At 38.7% G+C, this 19,776-nt stretch overlaps 1 protein-coding gene across 8 annotated transcripts in view; it reads right to left on the reverse strand.

Moving 5' to 3' along the window:
• DNM3 (dynamin 3) overlaps positions 1-19,776 on the reverse strand; it is a 575,478-nt gene that overhangs the window by 17,334 nt on the left and 538,368 nt on the right. For 6 of the 8 annotated variants that reach the window (XM_054456210.2, XM_054456187.1, XM_063648645.1 and 3 more), the window contains 2 exons: positions 13,540-13,766; positions 12,086-12,322 (listed from right to left, as the gene is read on the reverse strand). In XM_054456210.2, coding sequence (XP_054312185.1) covers positions 12,086-12,322; positions 13,540-13,766 — 464 coding nt within the window. Of the gene's footprint in view, positions 1-6,731; positions 7,481-12,085; positions 12,323-13,539; positions 13,767-19,776 lie in introns of those variants that run through there. The other 2 variants (XM_054456199.2, XM_054456180.2) reach the window with 2 other exon arrangements.

A 19,776-nucleotide genomic window follows, 5' to 3' on the forward strand; every position in this document is an offset into this window, starting at 1 on the left:
TTGCTTCAGGAGTTTCAGAAACATCTGGAGTCCTAGCTTAGAGTTGGAAGGAGGCCAGGAGGTTGGAAGGACTTCCAGAAAGTACGGAAAGTTAAGGGGACTAGCATTCCAGGAATGGGAAAGGTATGTGCAAAGGAAAGAAAGCCAGAAAGTACTGAAGTTTGAGAAATCAAGGGTTGTCTTATTCTTTATCACAAATACCAAATGACTTGTTTTGTCCCAAGTCCTAACAAAGTCATGAAACAGGTAACACAGAGGATTTTTGGTTGTATTAAAATATGATTTCTAAAAAGCATTACTTTCCGAGATTAACTTTTAAGTATTTTGGCCTTTGTACTATATCATTGAGAAGATAAACTTGGGGGAGGAAAGAGCTAAAAGAAACGCAGAGAAGCAGAACGCAAGAGGGATACAGTGTGAGAAAGCATGCAGAGAAGGGGAGTGGTTTTACAGAGATTTACAAGTGATTTTTTTTCCTTTGCTCCTTCCTTTCCTCCTTTTCTCCTTTCCTGCCCCTTCCCTCCTTCCCTCCTTTCTTCCTATCTCCCTTCCATCCCCCCTCCTTTCTCTTTTATTCCTAAAGAGACCTCCAGAAACTTATGTGCTGTAGAAACCTACTCCCACTGATGGTGAATGGGGTAAACCTTTTTCTGACCCTTCTCATCACTCCCACTTCAGGCGCCAAGAGAGGGAGAGGCCAACTGCCACCATTTAGGGGAAGGAGGAGGCAGGAAAGGAGGTGCTGAGAACTAGCTACTGGGCGAGGCAAGTGTCCGCTTCTGAGAAGGAGGAGGAAATCAGGAGGAAGAAGGAAAAAGAAGAAAGGATAGGGAGGAAAAAGGCAACACTTCGAATCTCTGTATGACTGCACAATTCATTTCTGCTTTGGGAAGATAGAAAAGACTTTTTGTCCCTTTCTGAGAGGGAGCAAGAACCTTTCAAGCCTGGGGATGTGACTTGGGGTAACTATGTAGCTAGAAATACTGATAGAAAAATAACCTTTCCTTTTCCTTTTATTTTATTTTTTTAACAACAGCAACAAAAAAGAGCATGAGGAATTTGAAGACTGAGAGATGAGTTGTGTAGCACCAACATTTTCTTTCTGCCTGACCTTAATATCTGATGAATTAAAAGGTCAGTTTTAAGTGCACCACATGATAGGCTTCTGTCACTTCTATTAGCCCAGGTGGTAAATATGAAGAAAAAGAATTACCATTTATTAATCGTCCCAGTTATTTTTAAAAAAAAATCCAGCAGGAGGAGCTCTAACATGCTTTAGAGCTCAAATTTTAAAAACAAAATTTTTTAAAGCAAACAGAGAAAAACAGAGAGGCATTGTGCTTTGCAGGCTGCCATGTCAGTGAACAAATATGTGACTAAGTCCAATTAAATGCTTCGTGAGAAGCCAAGGAAGCCAAGCAATGATACTCGTGGAGACAGAACGGCCCACATTTCCTCCCTTCCACGAGCCTCCTCTTTCTGATGCAGTTAAGATGGGACTGGTCTGCAGTATTAGCTCTTACAAAAGAGGGAGCAAAAGGATGATTTCTGGGCAAGACTAGATGTAATTCTTTTCCTCTGAACATGTCATATTGTTTCTAAATGAGTCTTTGACACTGGCTCAAGAATTTGAAACGCATTGAAAAACAGAATTTTCATTGTTGGTTGAAGGCACTATGAAACTCCTAAAGGTTCAGTCGCTTCTACTCAGTGGCTTGTCAGACACTTTTTTTAAATGAGAGAAATGCTGTGTTTGTAAAAATTGGTGCTAAAAGGGTAAAGAATAATATGTCCCCTGGGCCATGTAAAGAGTCTGCAGAAAGAATTAGGGCTTTCTAACGTACACACATAAACTGGAACACAAAGAATTTACTCAGGAACAGTAAGGAGTATATGAATTTAACAGTTATGGGATTTTTAGGGTAAGCCTTTCCATTTTGGACAGTGTTGTAGGGGTGGAATGGATGAGTAGGCATATAAGATGATCAGAATTACTTAACATGAAGGAAATTTTCAACCAATCCGTTTTAATCTCTTGCCAACAAGAAGTCAAATTTTTGTTTTACACCTTAATGGTATGCCCACATTTTTAATTTTTATACAAGCTCCTACAGAAACTTTAACTAGACCAATTCAGACCAAAAGTCACTAAATAAAGCTAGTCTAGACGGAAAATCTATGAAAACCATATGTCTTTTAGGCATCTGTCTTACAAAAACTACCATCATCCTGGAGAAATTGTTCACAAAATATGCTTTTAGGAAAACACTGCTGTACTGACCATGGAGGCTGTACTTAAGAAGATGGCTGGACTTGGAAAGAGTAAAGCCAAAATGTTTATAAATGAAAGGCTCTCATTTTCACATACATCTAACTGCCTGTAAACATTACTGAAAGGATGGGCCCAGCAGATATCATTTATCTTACCATTATTCTAGAAGAGATCAAAAAAGTTTACAGTTTTGTTCCTCCTCACTACTACAGAACATTAGACCAGGGGATCTCAAAGCAACTCTGTTCTCACCCACAGAGAACTGTTTTGAATAATGTTGTACGTGGATGAGGCCAATAAACAAGAACATTTTCTTCTGATTATTACCTCATCCTGCTGGCCTGCCAAACACAGCTAGCAGGCAAGTGTTCGATATAAGTAACTAGAGGAAGACTGTTCTGTATAATTGGGCGTAGGGATCATCTGAGAGACAAGGGAAATCAGAAGGACTAGGGTGCAATGACAATGCAGTAAAGAGGAATATTCTAAAATCTTGCTTTTCCAATTCAGCATTGCTTTCTGAGCTAAAGACAATGGTCAGTGCTTAAAATGCATTTTAATTTTAATAAGTGGTAAGCAATCCACAGAAAAGATATATAATTGCAAACTTTACGATAAATATAACATTCTAACTGAAAACTGTGAATATCAATGGAGCCTATGAAAGTATTTATGAACTGCAAAGATAACTTGTAATCCTCTAGAATATTTTACTGAAACTTATTTCTCTGCAGGAAGGGAGACTTTGGAACAATTCAGTAGCAATAATTATGGGCATGAGTAACTCCATGCGTTTTTCAGTCACCTAGAAGATCGTGACTGAATAATATACATCAAATAGCCACATATGGCAAAAAGGTCCTAAGTTAGAAGAGGAAAATACCAGGAAAAAAAAAATGAAATCTATAAGATATAATCAGTTATACACCAAAGTTTTAAGCAAATACCAGAAACACTATTTCAATGTGTTTATTCAAAGATATTGTACTTTAAAATGAATTTTCAATCTAAGTATGAGTTTTCATGCATTAATTATTAAGATAGTGATGGAGTAATTTAAAGTGTTTGAAATATTAAAATGAATCAAGCAATTATATCAATATCCTTCATTAAAGATTCCTGAACTGAACTGTAGAACATTTAAATAAGCTAATCACAGTCTACTGATGAGTCACAGGGGTTTTTCTGGTCCATTCATCTTAGTCCTAAGTGGTACTATTGTTAGAGCTAAAACTATAAGTCTACTTTCATACAAATCATATGCAGAGCACAGATTTTATTTTGACTTTAGACCCAGGTATTTGGCGGGAAATTACTGCAGTGGTTTTTCTGGTTAACACGTTTACTAATGTTTCCTTAATTTTTCCACCCCAACGGGCAATAATTAAGGTGGAATTTGCCTCACATAAAGTTTTATTATTTTAGTTATTAAAATATTTTCCAACACTACTGAGAAGCAAAAAGCAATTCCCGTTGTTTTAAAAAGTAAGTAGACATTTTCCTCAGTTGTTACAGCTTTTCCTCAGTGAATGGTATTATAGCGAGAGCGGTGGGGCAGACTTTCTGGTGTAGGCCCTTGAGCATGATACTACTTAAGGGTAGATTTACTTAAGGGAAAAATTTCATTCACTCTTAAAATTGGCTTTGAGAATAATCCTAATATAAACTTAAAAAAATACACATGGTACAGAATGTATCTTACATAAATACCCATTCCTGAGTGGAATAATTTCATTGCAGACTCTCTGGACTGCGAAATGCCTTTAAAAGTCTTTCTCATCTCCCATTCTCATAAGAGGTCTCATTCTAGATGAGATATATACTAATCTTTTGAGATAAATGAAATACTGCAAATGAATGTTATATATTTAAGTATACAGACGAACAGTAAATTTAGATAATGTTACCTCATGAAAATCTGAAACTAAATACTGGTAATATTTACATGATGGAAGCAAGTGGTGTATTTGATTGTAAAATAAGACCATTCCCAAGTCATATTTAAAGCAGCATAATGCCTTCTCATAGTGTCTTATTTTCTCTTAGTTTCAAAATTACCATAGAAGCTGAGGGATTCTCCTGTGGTGGTGTATTTAGTTTGTGGCTATCCAGACTTTTAGCTTATTCTCTCTCTTAGTTGGTACATTAGCCCTTCTACCAAAGAAGCAGGGAAGGAATGGGGCTTATTTCTAAATTTCATATCAACTTGCACATTTAAGAAGAGTGCTTATACCTCTTCCTGTTTTCTAATGTTTAAATTAATTCCCAATAGGAGAAAAAGTTGACTTTATGAACATTTGGAATTTTACATGTCTCTAAGCAACTGAAGTTAGGAAGACCCTACCTTGCTATGGATTATGAGTGAGTGCGAATTTTGCTACTTGCCATTTTGACTTAACATATTTTCAGGTCCTTGGGTGGAATGTATTCTTTCTATGATTCACATGAGCTGATAACTTCGACCAGAAGACAGGAGTGGGCATTTCCTAGTGCTTATGGGAATAGTTAAAAAATAATTCAAGAAATTAGAGTACTTGCTATTTGTGGTTTTGCCTATTGTGTGGCTGTGATGCCTGAAAAGCAGCCACAGGGCAAAAAGTGCCATGAGGAGACTGCGCAAATACCTAGTGGCTTTAGACTTTTTGCCTTGTGTAGGAAGTCTTTCTTGGTCAGAGTTGACATGGGATCTAAACTTGATGTAAATACTTAATGTGGCATCAATGCACATGTAAATTCTATCAAATCTAGTGCCTTTCAACACTGCCCTCCCATCCCCCACATTTAAAATATTGGCTACAACAAAAGTGTAATAGTCTTTTGGCAATAGCATTTGGTAAGCCAGATGGATTTAATTTGGCAACTTAAGGGTGTAAATATATGTTTAGATTCAGGGGTTCCCCCAGACAACACTTACAATACATTGGCAATGGTAAGCTAAAGGATTTCAATGTCGAGTGTTTTAAAATTCTACCTTTGAGCAGCAATAAAGTTATGACAGGCAAGCAAAAGCCATCAGACTCTCAGCTAAATCCTTAATGTTTTTCTTACATTGCTGGAGGTAGGCATTTAAGGCACGTTTCTGAGTGAAAGATGCAGCATTTACATTTTCATTTTTAATTTCCTGGCTCTTATTGGCTAAAGCAACTCTAGTAAACGTTATTTAAATTTTGTTTCTAGGCCTGGTGCAGTGGCTCATGGCTGTAATCCCAGCACTCTGGGAGGCTGCGGTGGGTGGATCACCTGAGGTCAGGAGTTCGAGACCAACCTGGGCAACATGGTGAAACCTATCTCTACTCAAAATACAAAAATTAGCTGGACGTGGTGGTGCATGCATGTAATCCCAGCTACTCAGGAGGCTGAGGCAGGAGAATGGCTTGAAGCCGGGAGGCAGGGGTTGCAGTGAGCTGAGACCACGCCATTGCACTCCAGCCTGGGTGATAGAAACTCCACCTCAAAAAAAAAAAAAAAAAAAATTTCTTCTGATCTTTCACAGAAAGAAGGAAGAAGTTCCCCAGCAGTCCTTTCTTCTAATTTGTTGCTTGGATAAAATTTAGAGATGAAAGAGCTATGAACAATGTCATGCCATGAATCATTGAAGTCGTTAAAACAAGACCTAACAACTAACTAACAAGAACTGTCTGAATGTGAAGGTTTCCTTGTAAAAATCATTCTTTTCTTATAGTGAGGGAAACAACGAAGTGCCGTGATAAAATAGAAGTACTACCTTGTGTGTCGTCTACAAGTCTGTATATTTTTACACTGGGCAAAACTTTTTTTTTTTTTAAACCCCCTTTCTTTGAGCTAACATTAACTTGTATATAGGAACATTCAGCAGATTCCAACCGGTGACAATTTGCTGCTGACTGGACACAGGAGGAATAATAATCCTCTACTATGCATTTTTCACTGGCCAGTGGCTTCTCTGTCCGACTCCTGTCTTGGCTGTTTTCCTCTATCAGTCAGGTGAAACTCAGGGCAGGGCTGAGTCCCCTGAAACTCAGGAAGGCTTTCCCTGCAATGGCTGAAGCTTCAACAATTTAGAGCCCCAAAGAGAACAATGACAGAGCTATTTGCTATTATTTGTCATGGGATGTGGAAGCAGTTGTGTTTGGTTAGCTTAATGCCAGTTACCACTGGGCTAACAGCAGCATATTGTTATATTTACTGCTGCCTGTCTGCATTTATGTTACTTGTACTTTGCCTTATGTAGATCCTTTCTTATTTTCCTTTTCCTTTTACCCTCTTACAACATAGGATGTTTGGAAGAGTGAGATAAGGGACACATTGAAAACAGAGAGGCAATCTGAAGGCTACCTTGACACATCTGCAAAGCTCCCAGATTCTGACTTTCACAAGACTTGCATTCTGTTTCTGGGCCTCACCTAAACAGACTGCCAGTCATCTGAACCGTGGCAGGATGGAGATGTTTGTGTAAAGTAGACTCAAGTTTGCAAGACTCAAGAAGGAAACCACCAAACTAATTTTACTTTCACTTAAACCAGATTGAAACCAAGACTTGAAGAATTAAAAACTTTGACATTAACCATTGATTCACTCCAATGAAATAATTGTGTTATAGCCAGAATCATGGTGAAATTGGAAGAAGGCTTTTGATGGGATTTTTAATTGAGGGACTTACATTAAATTGGACATTTTCTTTAATGAACAGCATGTGGCCAAAATTCTATTTTCATTAAAGTATATTAAGCATCATGACAACTCATATTAAACTGGCAACAAATGATTAATGACATTTAGAGACTTCAAAACAAATGAGACACCTTAAATATTAAGAATAAAAAAGAACACCTCAAAGTTGTTTCTATTCTTAGTAATTATGCTTAAAAAAAATCTTTCCTTGCTTTGAAAGCCAGTTGCTAAAAATAAAAACTGTTCCCTGAAAAATCACAATGCCCAATGATAAATTTATGTATTTGTTTTTTAAAGGGGGAGGATGGTGAGAAAAATAGAAAGCTCCTGGCTGACATCAGAAGTCACAAGATGAGTTCCTCATTTGTCCAAATGACATTCAGCTGCTAAAAGAAGTCAGACTTAGAGGGCTGTTGAGGAGAGAGTAAGTCAGGAGGTTTTCAGTACATGACTGCAGGGGAATCAGACACAGGCTAGTCACTTAAGTTGCTTAATTGTCCGTGTACCCTTAGCCCACGACTTCAGGGCTCAGCAGCTTCATCCTTCATGGCACCAAACCTTGATGTAAGGGATTCAAAGACACACTCGTAAGAATCGTGAATTTGTCCTTATGCAAAATTTGGGGGACTGGCTACAAAACGAAAACAAGGAGATCTTATCCCTAAGTGGAAGGGACTTTATATTAATTGTCAGTTATAACAATATGTAAAATACATAAAAGAGATAGAGCACTGCAGGCCATCAAGGTCAAACATTTAAAACAGAATTAAACTAAATTATAAGGAGGATTAAATGGCTTTTGTCTTTGTAAAGAAAAGAATGTGCGTGCATTGATTGCCTATGTAGAAGGATTAATAAATCTTTTGGCATGGTCGATTTGTAATAAATTACTGAAAGTGTGAGATTACGATGAAACTCTTAAAGTGTGCCACATAAGTCAAGGAAGCCACCTAAGTCATGGGATGGGCATGAGTGAGACACTCTGGAATAATCTTGATGCTACTCTGGGGCTGCCCTTGCAGGGTGGGACATCAGCTTCACTAAGGGGCTCACCAGAGACTCCTTCAAGGGAGCATTTCTTGGTTTGCATGTTGTGTTTATGTCATTTTGATGAGCTGGAGTAAAACCCAAATCCTTTCGAATGATTCAGTTTTGTCTTTTTAAAGAGACACCATCATACTTGGTGAACAAGGGAGGTCAAAAAAAGTACTTGAATATTGAGTGATGAGGTAAAAAAAAAAAAGTTTCTTCTTGCTTGGTTGGAGACCCTTCCTCCCACCCTTATCCCCTTTTGACCATTGCAAAATAGCTTAGTCCAAGGAAAGGGAAGAAGACAAATGAGTGAAATAATGCCAGAGTTCGTTATTGCCAGGAAAAACACACTCGGATTCAGTGAATTTGTTCTGTTAATGTCAAAGGCTGTGATTCCCAATTAACTAATTTTAAGAAGCTATGTCTGAGAATAGTTACATCAGCTCTAAAGTTAATGTCAGATGAAGATCAGGATATTCAATTAAGAGAATAGGGACCCTAAAGAGGTGGTGATGTCTGTTTAAGATCATCTTGTTAAGTAAATACACACTGGATTGGATTTTCAAACAGCGTTTAGCCCCTTCAGAGAAGTTGAGTGGAGGTGAGAGGGGAGGGGACAATCCAGATATTCTGGCAATAGAAAATGTTCCACAAATCACTGATTTGTGTATGCTCAACTTACTAATGACAGAAGCACACATACTAGTGAGTCTCTTTGGGATAGAGATGCTTCTCTAGTTCAAGTGGAATTAATTAAAACAGGCATGTAGTTTGCAATATTTCCAGCTCCCTCACTGAAAGGCTCCATGCACATAAACCAGAACAGCTTCAGCAGCTGAGAAAAGCTGGGCCAAAAATGACTCCACCACCTCTCTCCTTCCTCTCCTTTTACGTTGGAATGGAAAGATACAATAATATATATTTTTTAAAAGCAGAACACTCATGGTTTCTGTACAATTGCAAGTGCTTTGATTACCTTTGAATGGGGTTAACATAAAAGTATATATGCTCTTAAACGTCAAGATCATAACTTGCTAATGAAGTCGTGCACAGAAGAAAACTATGCACAAGCACATGCTGAATGGCAGAATCTCTTGTCTCTAAAAGTTCAGTTATTGCCTTTGTAATATTAAAGCCCAACAGGGAGCTGGCGGGACACCTTTTGTGCTGTCTTGTCATGTTATAAGGTTTCTGGTTTCAGATACAAGAGGAGAAAGGACCCTTAAGAAAGTAAAAAACTTGAAAAAAAAATCAAACTTCCTTCTCTGAAAACAAAGGGTTGTTTTGCCAGAGATGATGGATAATGGCATTCAACTTTCTAAGTTTTTGATAGAGAAAATGGAGGCAAATCACAGAGGGGAGATAGAATATATTAAACAAACAGAATAAGGTGAAGTTTCAACAAGCACTTCTCTCAATCTTTTTCTTTCTCTCGTTCTCTCTTCCTTTCTTTTTTTGAAATCTTAAACCCCATTTCTGGCTTGTATTTGGTAGGATTCCTGCTCTGGCTTTTATTAAAAACAGACTTTATGTGGTCAGAACTCTCCATCTAAAGCTGGATTTAACAGGCATGGGGATCCTGACAGAGTCTTTCTTGCCCTCTCTCAGGTGGCCACCCCCCCAGCCCCCTTCCCCGGGATTTCCCTCCCAAAGCGCTGAACCAGCATAGAAACTTGAAGGCTCAGCACGAAACAACCAACTTTCCTCCTTTACGCTGTACTTTCATTTCTGTTTTAAATTTGGGACTCTTTGCATGGCCAGATCAAGTAAAGTCTGGTTCTAACTTGAGAGTATTCTAGAAATTTCAAATAAGGCAACTGTCATCCTATAAATTCCCTAATGTAGTCTCATTAAGCCCTGCTGCCCATGTGCCGGCCATCCAGCTCGGGCTACTCATTCTCGTCCGGCTGCCTTGTGCGTGAGAGCTGGAAAATACCAATGGCAACTCCACCCTGCTTAACAAGTCAGCTTAGCATTCAAAAGTTGATTTTTCTGAAGGGTACTGGCAAGCTAGCTCATCTGAAATCCACAGGTAAATCAAGCAAGCAGGCAGAACATGCATGTTCATTCCCGAGGACAGGCACCACCAGGTTGCTCTGGTTTCTTCTCACAGCTAGACAGACAAAAGTAACTCCTGCATGGGACTCCAGCCTTCCCACTCTCAACTCTTCCTCTTCCAGTGGCCTCAATACCTTCCTGGTACAATGGCAGACACTTTCCCAGTCAATTTGAGGTTTTCTAAAATAATGAATTGGATCTTGCTTGTAGCAAGGCTCAATGCTGAAATTCATGGTTTTACATGGAAGGGAATTCCTTTGAATACTACAGTGCAGTGGTTCTCACGTGCAGAGGAATTTTACTCCCCTAAGGGACATTGGGAGTGTCTACAGATATTTTTAGTGGTCACAACTGGGGACTGCAACTGAAATCTAGAGGGTAGAGGTGAGGGATGCTGCTGAACATCTTCATACACAGGGCAGCCCCCCACAACAAAAACGTCAGTACTGATGAGGCTGAAAAACCCTGGGGTCGTGGTCAGGAAACGGCTCTGGAAGCAGACTGAATGGGATTAAAGTCCAGCTCCACTAGGGACTGGCTGCGTAGCCTTGGGCAAGCTGTTTAACCTCACTGCCTCACCTGTAAAATGTGGATAACAACCTATTTGCTGTGAGCTTTAAACAAAAATGTATATACAAAGTTCTTAGGGAAATGCCTAGTAATATTGAGAGCACAATAAATGTTGGCTATTGCTAATACTATTATTACTAGAAATTTAGCACCATTCCAAATAATTTATAAGCCAAGTCTATTGAATTTACAGAAAAAAAATTGGATTGAGAGTGTATATGTATATCCTCTTTGCTTAGGACCAAAATGATAACAGTGGTAACAACTGTAGTCTTTACAGTGTATCAAACTCTTTCAAATACCTCATGTCATATGATCTGGGGAACAACCTTATTGAATTCTCCCTGTTTCATAGATAAAGAACTCCCGTCTCAGAGTTAAATGAGTTGCCCAAGACCTTCAGTAACCCAGGTCTTCTGATTGCAAATCTCCTGCCTATTCTTGCTGTACCACCCTCTGTGTACTAGTTTAAGATCCCCCTTCTTCTCTTCATTAGACTTAACAACCTGAAGATCAAATTAAAACATAAGTGCCATAATCAGTTGGCAAGGTGGCTCAGGCTTCAGGGATGGGTAGAAGTCACATCTGTTTTTATGGTTCGTATACAGTCAGATATTCCTTCATGGAGTATATAAATATTTTAATTCTCTGAATTGAATTTTTTAAAAATTAACTTTATATATGGGCTAATTTTCTTTCCTCTTTATATTTCTGATTTTGAGGGGGAAAAAACCTTAGTACTTTATATCTTAAAAATCTCTGATTATATTCATTGTGTATATTTTGACTGTAAGTGTATGAAGGTGAGACTACAGCTCCAACTATGTGTGTTTCTAGGTCTATTATTTATTAGCTATATTGTTTCACAATTAAGCCTGAAAATCCACTTATAATTGTCAACATGTATTATTCAAATGTACAATGATCTATCTTATATATGATTAGTGACTATATACAACAATCATGCCTATATTAAAATTTCTGTGTGTAATTTTTTAAAAAAAATTGCAGATCAATCAGCCAGATTTATTCAGCCTATATGAAAAATTGGTAAAATTGGGTATAAGGATCACAATTCAGCAGGCAGATGGATAAAATTCTCTAAGTCAGTGGTTTTCTAGAATTCTTTTGGTAATGGAGAAGGCAAGACTTTAGTCCATGGAACTCTCATGACCTATAGAACACACAGCTTGCTACAATCCTCCATAGCTCTTTTGTTTCAAAGCCCTCAAATTCTCCCAATAGCTGCCAAAATGTCATTCATTGGGACCCAGTGTTCTTTAGTCCTATTTACTTTGTGCCAATTGATAAATGAGAAATTTCAATGATCACAAGTGATTTTTAAATGGCATAACAGAGTTGGCAATTTTCCTGTTCATTGTGAAAACTGCAAACACGTACGACAAGATCTTTGCAATTTTCTCTTTCAAATAAATTTTGTCTGTCATTCTATGAGAAGAGAACCAAGGCACACCACCCCCCAATTTCTGCTCCATGCCTTACCTTGGGACACTGGGCGGGGCCCTCGTGGGCCTAGATGGAACTTGTGGAGGGGCTCCGAAGGAGTCACTGCTGCTGGGGAAAGGAGGTAATGGGCCTGGACGGAATGGGACTGGGGGAGCCCCAGAGTGGGGGCCAGGAGAGGGAATGGCAGGAGCTGGTCCTCGGCCGGATGTGGGCCTTGAGAGGGGAGCACTTAGGGTTGGCCTCCTTTGGGTTGTGGGGCTTGGAGGAGGTGACCTGAGGAAAAAGAGAAATCATAGTTTGCTCACTCCTCCTTTCTGTCTGAATTAATCTCTAAAAATGTTTTGTAACTTCCTGATTTTTAAAAATTATTTTTTGACTGAATAAGTCCAATTCATGTTATGAAATTCAAAGGGATAAAAGGGTAAATGGAAAAAAGTAAGTTTTCCTCTCCCTACCCCTTCACTCTGTTGAAACAACTATAGAAGTTTCTTGTGCATCCTTTTTAACTGTATTCTACATTTGTATAAGTATATATTTTCTCTCTATATATATAAATTGCTTTTCTGTATACCATAGAACACAGTGTTCTACAACCTCCTTTTTTTTTTATTTGAGGCGGAGTCTCACTCTGTCACCCAGGCTGGAGTGCAGTGGCGTGATCTCGGCTCACTGCAACCTCTGACTCCTGAATTCAAGCGATTCTCCTGCCTCAGCCTCCTAAGTAGCTGGGATCACAGGCGTGCGCCACCACCCCCAGCTAATTTTTGTATTTTTAGTAGGGACAGGGTTTCACTATGTTGGCCAGCCTGGTCTCAAACTCCTGACCTCAGGTGATCTGCTCGCCTCGGCCTCCCAAAGTGCTGGGAATATAGGCATGAGCCACCGTGCCTGGCCTACAACCTCCTTTTTTTTTTTAAAGCTTCCCATTAACTGGATTATCTTTTCATTTTAGGACTTAATAGAACGGTCTCGTTCTTTTTAGTGACTATATAACATTCCATTGTGAGGATGCACCGTGCTGCATTTTGAAGGGAGTTAGTATAATCTGATCCTTACTCCTGAACGTAAATATCTTTTCCCCTTTTTCTGTAGGTCCATCTTGGTTTAGGAAAGCACTCTCAGAAAATGATATTGGACAAGCGTGGCAGGGCTCAGGGGTTGTGGGGCCATCTTCTTTTTTTTTTTTTTTTTCAGACGGAGTCTTGCTCTGTCTCCCGGGCTGGAGTGCAGTGGCGCGATCTCGGCTCACTGCAAGCTCTGCCTCCCGGGTTCACGCCATTCTCCTGCCTCAGCCTCCCGAGTAGCTGGGACTACAGGTGCCCGCCACCACGCCCGGCTAATTTTTTTTATGTTTTTAGTAGAGACAGGGTTTCACTATGTTCGCCAGGGTGGTCTCGATCTCCTGACCTCGTGATTCGCCCGCCTCGGCCTCCCAAAGTGCTGGGATTACAGGCGTGAGCCACCGCGCCTGGCCGGGGCCATCTTCTTACCTGCGAGAGTGCTGTATCCAGGAATCATCCACTGGAGGGGGTGCCGGAGTGGACACGGTGGCCGTGCTGATGTCCCCAATTATCCCAAGGGCTTCTTTCAGGGCTTGGTACATTCGAAGCATCTCATCCCGGCGCTGAGCCTGCTCAGCAGATTCCTCCATCAGGGTATTTTGGTCCTCTGAAGAATACAACTGTGCTAGGAGCTCTGAATTTATGAAATCTTTAACCTGTCAGATCACCACAGAGAAATAAAAATGGGAATAAATGAGTGACTGAGTGGAGGTAGAAACATGGCTGTGGGAGAGTCTGGACAAAGTCCACCCTCTGGGAAAAGTGAAGCACCAAGCGTCTGTTTACTTTTGCTTTGTCTCTATCCCCAGTACTGGTGACAGTCACAGTTTCCCTCTGTCTTTTGGCTGTCAACACTGAAGGATGATAGAGATGAGTAGAAGAAGGCCAAACCCAGCTATCACCAGAACAGGGCCTCCTAGCTTTGTGAGCATTTCACAGTATTATCTGGAGCTGTTTGGCTTATAGAAGAGGGAAGGTACTATGAGGTAAGCAGCAGTATTTTCAACAGAAAACGATGTGAAGAAACCTATGTAATCACACGTTTTCCATTCCGTGGCATTCGCAGTCCTTTCCCTAGCTTTTACCAAAATCACTGGAAAATTATTGAGATGCCAAGTTTCACTGTCGTCTCAAAAGTGAAATTAGCACCAGTAAGTGAATATTTATTAAATACAGAATCTTATATAACTATGCAGGTTGATTTATAAACAAGTGAAAGAGATGCACTCTGTTTTCCAGAAGTTTACAATAGAAGTTAGTTAACAGTGATGGGGACTGACATGAGGTTGCATAGTTAGCTAATATATAAAAACAAACTAAAGTATGAACACTATGTGGGAGTCTCAGGGGAGGGGCATTTTGTTGCAGGATGAAAATGGAGAGGATGAATATGGTGCACAACACTGAGAGTGGGAACGCCAGCTACTGTATCTCATCAACTCTAAGACACCAGTGATTTTAAGAAACACTACTATCATATGTGCTGACTATTCAGACAAAAAAAAAATACCATCAATCAAACTATGACAGGATGTCAAGATGCCATTGAGTATAAGATGCATCTTCATTTCAGAAATATTAAATAAAAAGAAGTGAATGTGAGAATCGATGAAGTATGGTATATACCAAGTGGCTTCACAAGTTATATGACAATTCTCATCACACACTGAAGAAACATGTATTAGTAATCCAGTTTTGTAGATACAGAAACAAGTTCCGAGAATTTAAGTATCTTGCGCTAGGTCACACAGCATTCAGTTGAATCCATAATCTTCTGACTTGAAGTCCAGTGCCCATTCCCTTACCCCATTATCTCATTGTGATTGAGTGCTTAAAAAGTAAATTTTTGTTTAAGCATCATTATTTTACAGCAGTGCAGCAATTAACTTAAGCCTAGTAAAAATAAACCGTTTGAATTTTTCAGTTTCTCTGTTACATGAGAAAGCTAACTCTTATCTAGATTCATGAATATCTTTAAGAAAGGCCAAATGCAAGTATATATTTAATTGTTAAAAAATCAGGCAGATAACAGAACAGCTGTCAGATGCTCAAAATTTCTAGGATATGGTTAAATTTGTAATTCAGAGATGACAAGAACCTAAAACACATAGCTTCATTATGTTTTAAAGGCATCAAAACATGTAAATAATTCTACTAATCAAAAAATTCAGCTAAATCAAAGGTTTATTGTGGTGAAATAAAGTGTTTTCTGTACATATTTTGTAAACCAAAGTGATTCAAAGGTGAAAGTAATCTAATACACAAAATGTATTTAGGAAACCCTCTGTGGAGTAGAGGTTTATGCACGATAGTTGTGGAAAGTAAGTTTGGCCAGAATCCTGAGGCAGATGCGAAGGCCTTGAATGCCAAGGAAAAGTGTTTGAACTTTATTTGCTTGGCAATGAGGGGCCAGCGAAAGCTTTTAAGCAAGTAAGTGAAACAATAAAAGAGAGTTTTAGGAAAATTAATCTGGCTAACATTGAAAAAGACTTTGCAAGGGTGGTAGTGAAAATAAAGAAATCTGTTAGAAGGCTATTGTAGATCATTCATAAGATAGTAAAAGTTTCATTTAATAATAATGCAGTAGTATAAAAATGGATACATACAATGACATTATAAGGGAATAATGAACTGGACTTGGTGCTGTTGGGATGTGAAGGGCAAGGAAGAAAGGAACAACCAAAGACATCTCAAGCATTGACATTTGGATGAGTAGGAGAATAGAAACTCAAACATCAGAAAAGAAAGTCAGATTTAGAGGGAAGGCAGCAAATTTGGCTTTAGGAATATTTCATTCCCTTCCATACAGATGCATTCACTTCTAAATGTACTTGCAGGTATGCAGGGAATCATGGATATTTGCACAAATCTCCCACTGTTGGGTGTGTATATGCACTTGGATGCATGGTGCAATTCAAAACTCAAAACCAGACAATTTTCCTGGCATTGACCATTGGTTGGGTTAAGCTCTTTAGAAACTTTACATATTACTGGAATATCACTTATAATCTATTAAATACAATTTAAAAGAAGATTCTTCCAAGAATAGATTTAAAGCAGAGCTGAATTAAGAATCAACTGTCAAACCATGAAGTAAAATAAGGGCCTGTTTCAGCATTCTGACCAAAGATGTGCCTTGAATCTTCCACATCAATTATGACACACTGGAACTTGCCTACTGTGCAATACAGTGGATTCAGAGCATAGGCTGTGGATTTAAGTTCTAGTTCTAACACTTACTGTTCTTGGGCAAATAATGTAAACTGTTTGAGTCTCAGGTTCCTCATCTGTGAAATAGGGATAAGGGTAGAGCTACCTCAAGTATCGTGAGGATTAAGGGAAAGAATGAATACAAGTTGTCTAGCATGATGCCCAGCAGACAGTTAGTGCCCCTTCCAAAAAATGCTGTGATTTTTACTGTCTATAGGCTAAATTGGCATTAGGTACATCGAGACAGGAGAACAATAGACAGCTGTTTTAATAGTACAGGTATCAAGCGACATAGTTAAATAGGGCATAGAGGTTAACATTTTTTATTTTGCATTTAAGCAAAATTTTAGAGATACTCTTCTCTCCTTCTGCTAACCTAGCTTTGTGACACTAAAACTGGAGTTTGGAATGAAGGTAGGGGGACTTCCGGGAGTTTCCAGACACTTCAGGGACTTTCTGGGAAGTCTGTATGCCAGTGGTATACAGACATTTAAATCTGGTACAAATATTTAAATCAAGAATTCTGCATGACAATTAGGGGTCAAGTGAATCCCTTTTAGATGATAGCATTTAGAAAATACTTCACTGAACATAACAAAGTGATTATACTTAAATTTGAGATCTGAAATAATATTTATGTTTTTAATTATAACACCTTATAACCTATACATCTCTGTATGGTTTGTAAAAGTTCTCACACATGAAACCTCATTCCAGCTCAAACTCTCTAGGCTAGATAAACAGGCATTACTGCACCATGTCGCTCTGCTCAGTGTAAAGGAATGTGAGGTCATTAAAAACGTTCCACATGTTTTCCTCTCTTACTTTAACCCTTCTCTAGCAACCCGTAATATGTTTGGATCTTAAACCTTCTTTGCTATGACTGAGACCATTTTAAACCCTTCACAAATAGAAGAGACATTTCTAGGGTTTTCCTACAGTTTCCTACAGTTCAGTTACCAAGGAGACCATTTCCTTAAAATCTCTTTGTTTCTAGAATTGGAGGGTCACAGTACGGAACACGGTGATGCCTTTCATTCACATAATACATGTATTAAAATTCAATTGAGAAGTTTAATTTTGTTTAGTTTTGGGGAGGGGGCTTGGTTAGAATTTTTGATCTTTGAGATCTCACAATTCTCTCACATCTACTTAGTCCTCCTTTCCTTTTCCCAGGGATTTAATTCTGCTAAAGACCAAGGAAGTTTTCCTGCTTTAAAAAGTAACATCCTTTGACTCACAAATGTAATGTTAAGGAAAAGAAGTTAGACACAAAAGGCGTATAGTGTATGATTCCCAAGTGCAAAAACAGGCAAAACTAATCTACAATTTAAGAAAGCAGAAGAGTGTTAGCCTTGGCGGGGAGTGATGATGGGAGGTGGGAGCAGGGGAGAGGAGATTGGGACTTATGGAGTCCTAGTCGTGATCTTTTTCTTGAGCAGTGTGCTGAATTCCTGGCTGGTGGAAACAAATCAGTTCTTTAAATGCCAGGATAAAGCTCTGGTATTTACGATGTACTTTCCCCTAAAATAATGAACATTTAAAATAACACTTTACTTCATATGCATTAAAGTTACAGTAAGTTTTGAAACTAGGGCGCATGTTACTAATTTTCCACCAAAATGCCAATGACCAAGGAGAGTAAATGTGGACCTCCAGAGGGGTCCAGGGGCGCAGGCTACAGCACACACTCCAGTGTCAAATGGCTCTATGTTTCAAATTTGGTTTTTTAAAAAATTCCTAAGAATGTTTACATTCTCTTTTGTATTATCTGGGTTTGCTTAAATATGAGAAGGATTTAAAACATTGTTTCTCACCTTCAAACAAATCCTAATTAAATCTTCGAGTAAAATTAACTGTCTGGGAAAATAACTCATGAATACCCTGTGGGGGTAGGAGTTCTCTAGTTGGAGAGGGCTGACTTATAGTTTCCTAACCCTGTCACGTGCATTATCCAATGTTCAAATGGTGAGAACATCAGACTATGAGTGAGAAGACCTGGATTTCAATCTTAACTCTGCCACCCCCAGCTGTGTGATCTTGGGCAAGTCAATGTCTCAGAACCTCAATTTCTTCATTTATAAGCTGTGGAAAATAATGGGTATCCAATATGTGGTTGGCTGACAGGTTCAGACAGAATTATGTGCCACTTTGCCACACCGAACACATTTTTAGAATAAAGCTGGATCCACTTCATTCTTTGATGGAGAACTTCTGGTGGGGTGAGCTACAGAGAAGAGGCCATCCAAATGGGCTTACCATGGGGTGTTATGTGTGTGTTAGCTTTAAAGCCCTGAGCAAAACTCTGCTGCTTTGACTGTAGCCTGTCCAGAAACACTGTCTGTCATAAACTTGCTATTTCTTTGTGCTGCTGTTACCTGGTATGTTTAAGTAACGAAACAGCTGCTGCATTTCAATAGACAAAGGCTTACAGTATGTCTGAGGCAAGGCATTTATTGCTAGGCTTTAACTTCTTAAACAATTCCATATGGAGACTTGAGTGGCAGAACACTTAATGTAAACTTTCAAAGGAAACTGCCCACCAAATTCTGAACTTTATGAACGTTGGCTGAAACATATTCTTTTTCAGAAGGCCGAAACATACTCTTTTTCATTCCCATTTCAAAGAGGAAAGGCCAGAACGCCACTTTTGATAGACCAGGAAGAAACAGAGGACCCTGTTTTAGGCATTTATTGATTCTGGAGGAACAATTAGCTTTTTGATCCAAACTCATTTAAAGATGCAGCAGGGTTAAGTGAATAGAATTTAGAATTAGGAGTCAAGAGACTAGTTTTCTAGTTGTGATTTTGTTATTAGTTCTTTCATTTGAAGATCTCACTTTGAATCAAGTTAAAAAATCAATACATCTAGATGGCACAGTGCTGGGTGTTCACTGTTTCAGTTTCCTTGGACTCAACAGGTCACATATGGAATGAACAAAATAGGCTTGGGCATTCTGTACAATAAGATGCCACGAGAATATGACTACATTAATAAAAGAGATATATATTTTTCATATATAGAATTATACATATATAATTTTGAAATATATGTATTATATATAAAACTATACCTTTTATATATGTTTAAAAAGCACATAAAATAATACCCAAGAAAAGCAGTCATTCTACATATGTAAAACTAATTTCTGGTAGATACAAAAAGTTAAATTTCAAACAAAGACACAGTTTCATAAGAATTCAGCACTACATGATACTTTCGCCTTCTCCACATTCCTATTAGTTTTTACTTCAAGATTTGACCTTGGAGATCAGATCTTAATTGAAGTCTCCTTTCTCACGACTCTTATGTGAGGTCTCTCTCAAGACAACTATCAGAACTTTACCTCCGAGGATAATATCCTGTAGGTGGAGGTTTAGCCATTTCATTACAGCAAGAAAACACACCAGTGAAGAGTGAGGGAAACTACCCCTGCATTTCTCTTTCTTTCTTTC

This window comes from Pongo pygmaeus, chromosome 1, assembly GCF_028885625.2.
Source record: "Pongo pygmaeus isolate AG05252 chromosome 1, NHGRI_mPonPyg2-v2.0_pri, whole genome shotgun sequence".
Taxonomy (NCBI): Eukaryota; Metazoa; Chordata; class Mammalia; order Primates; family Hominidae; genus Pongo; species Pongo pygmaeus.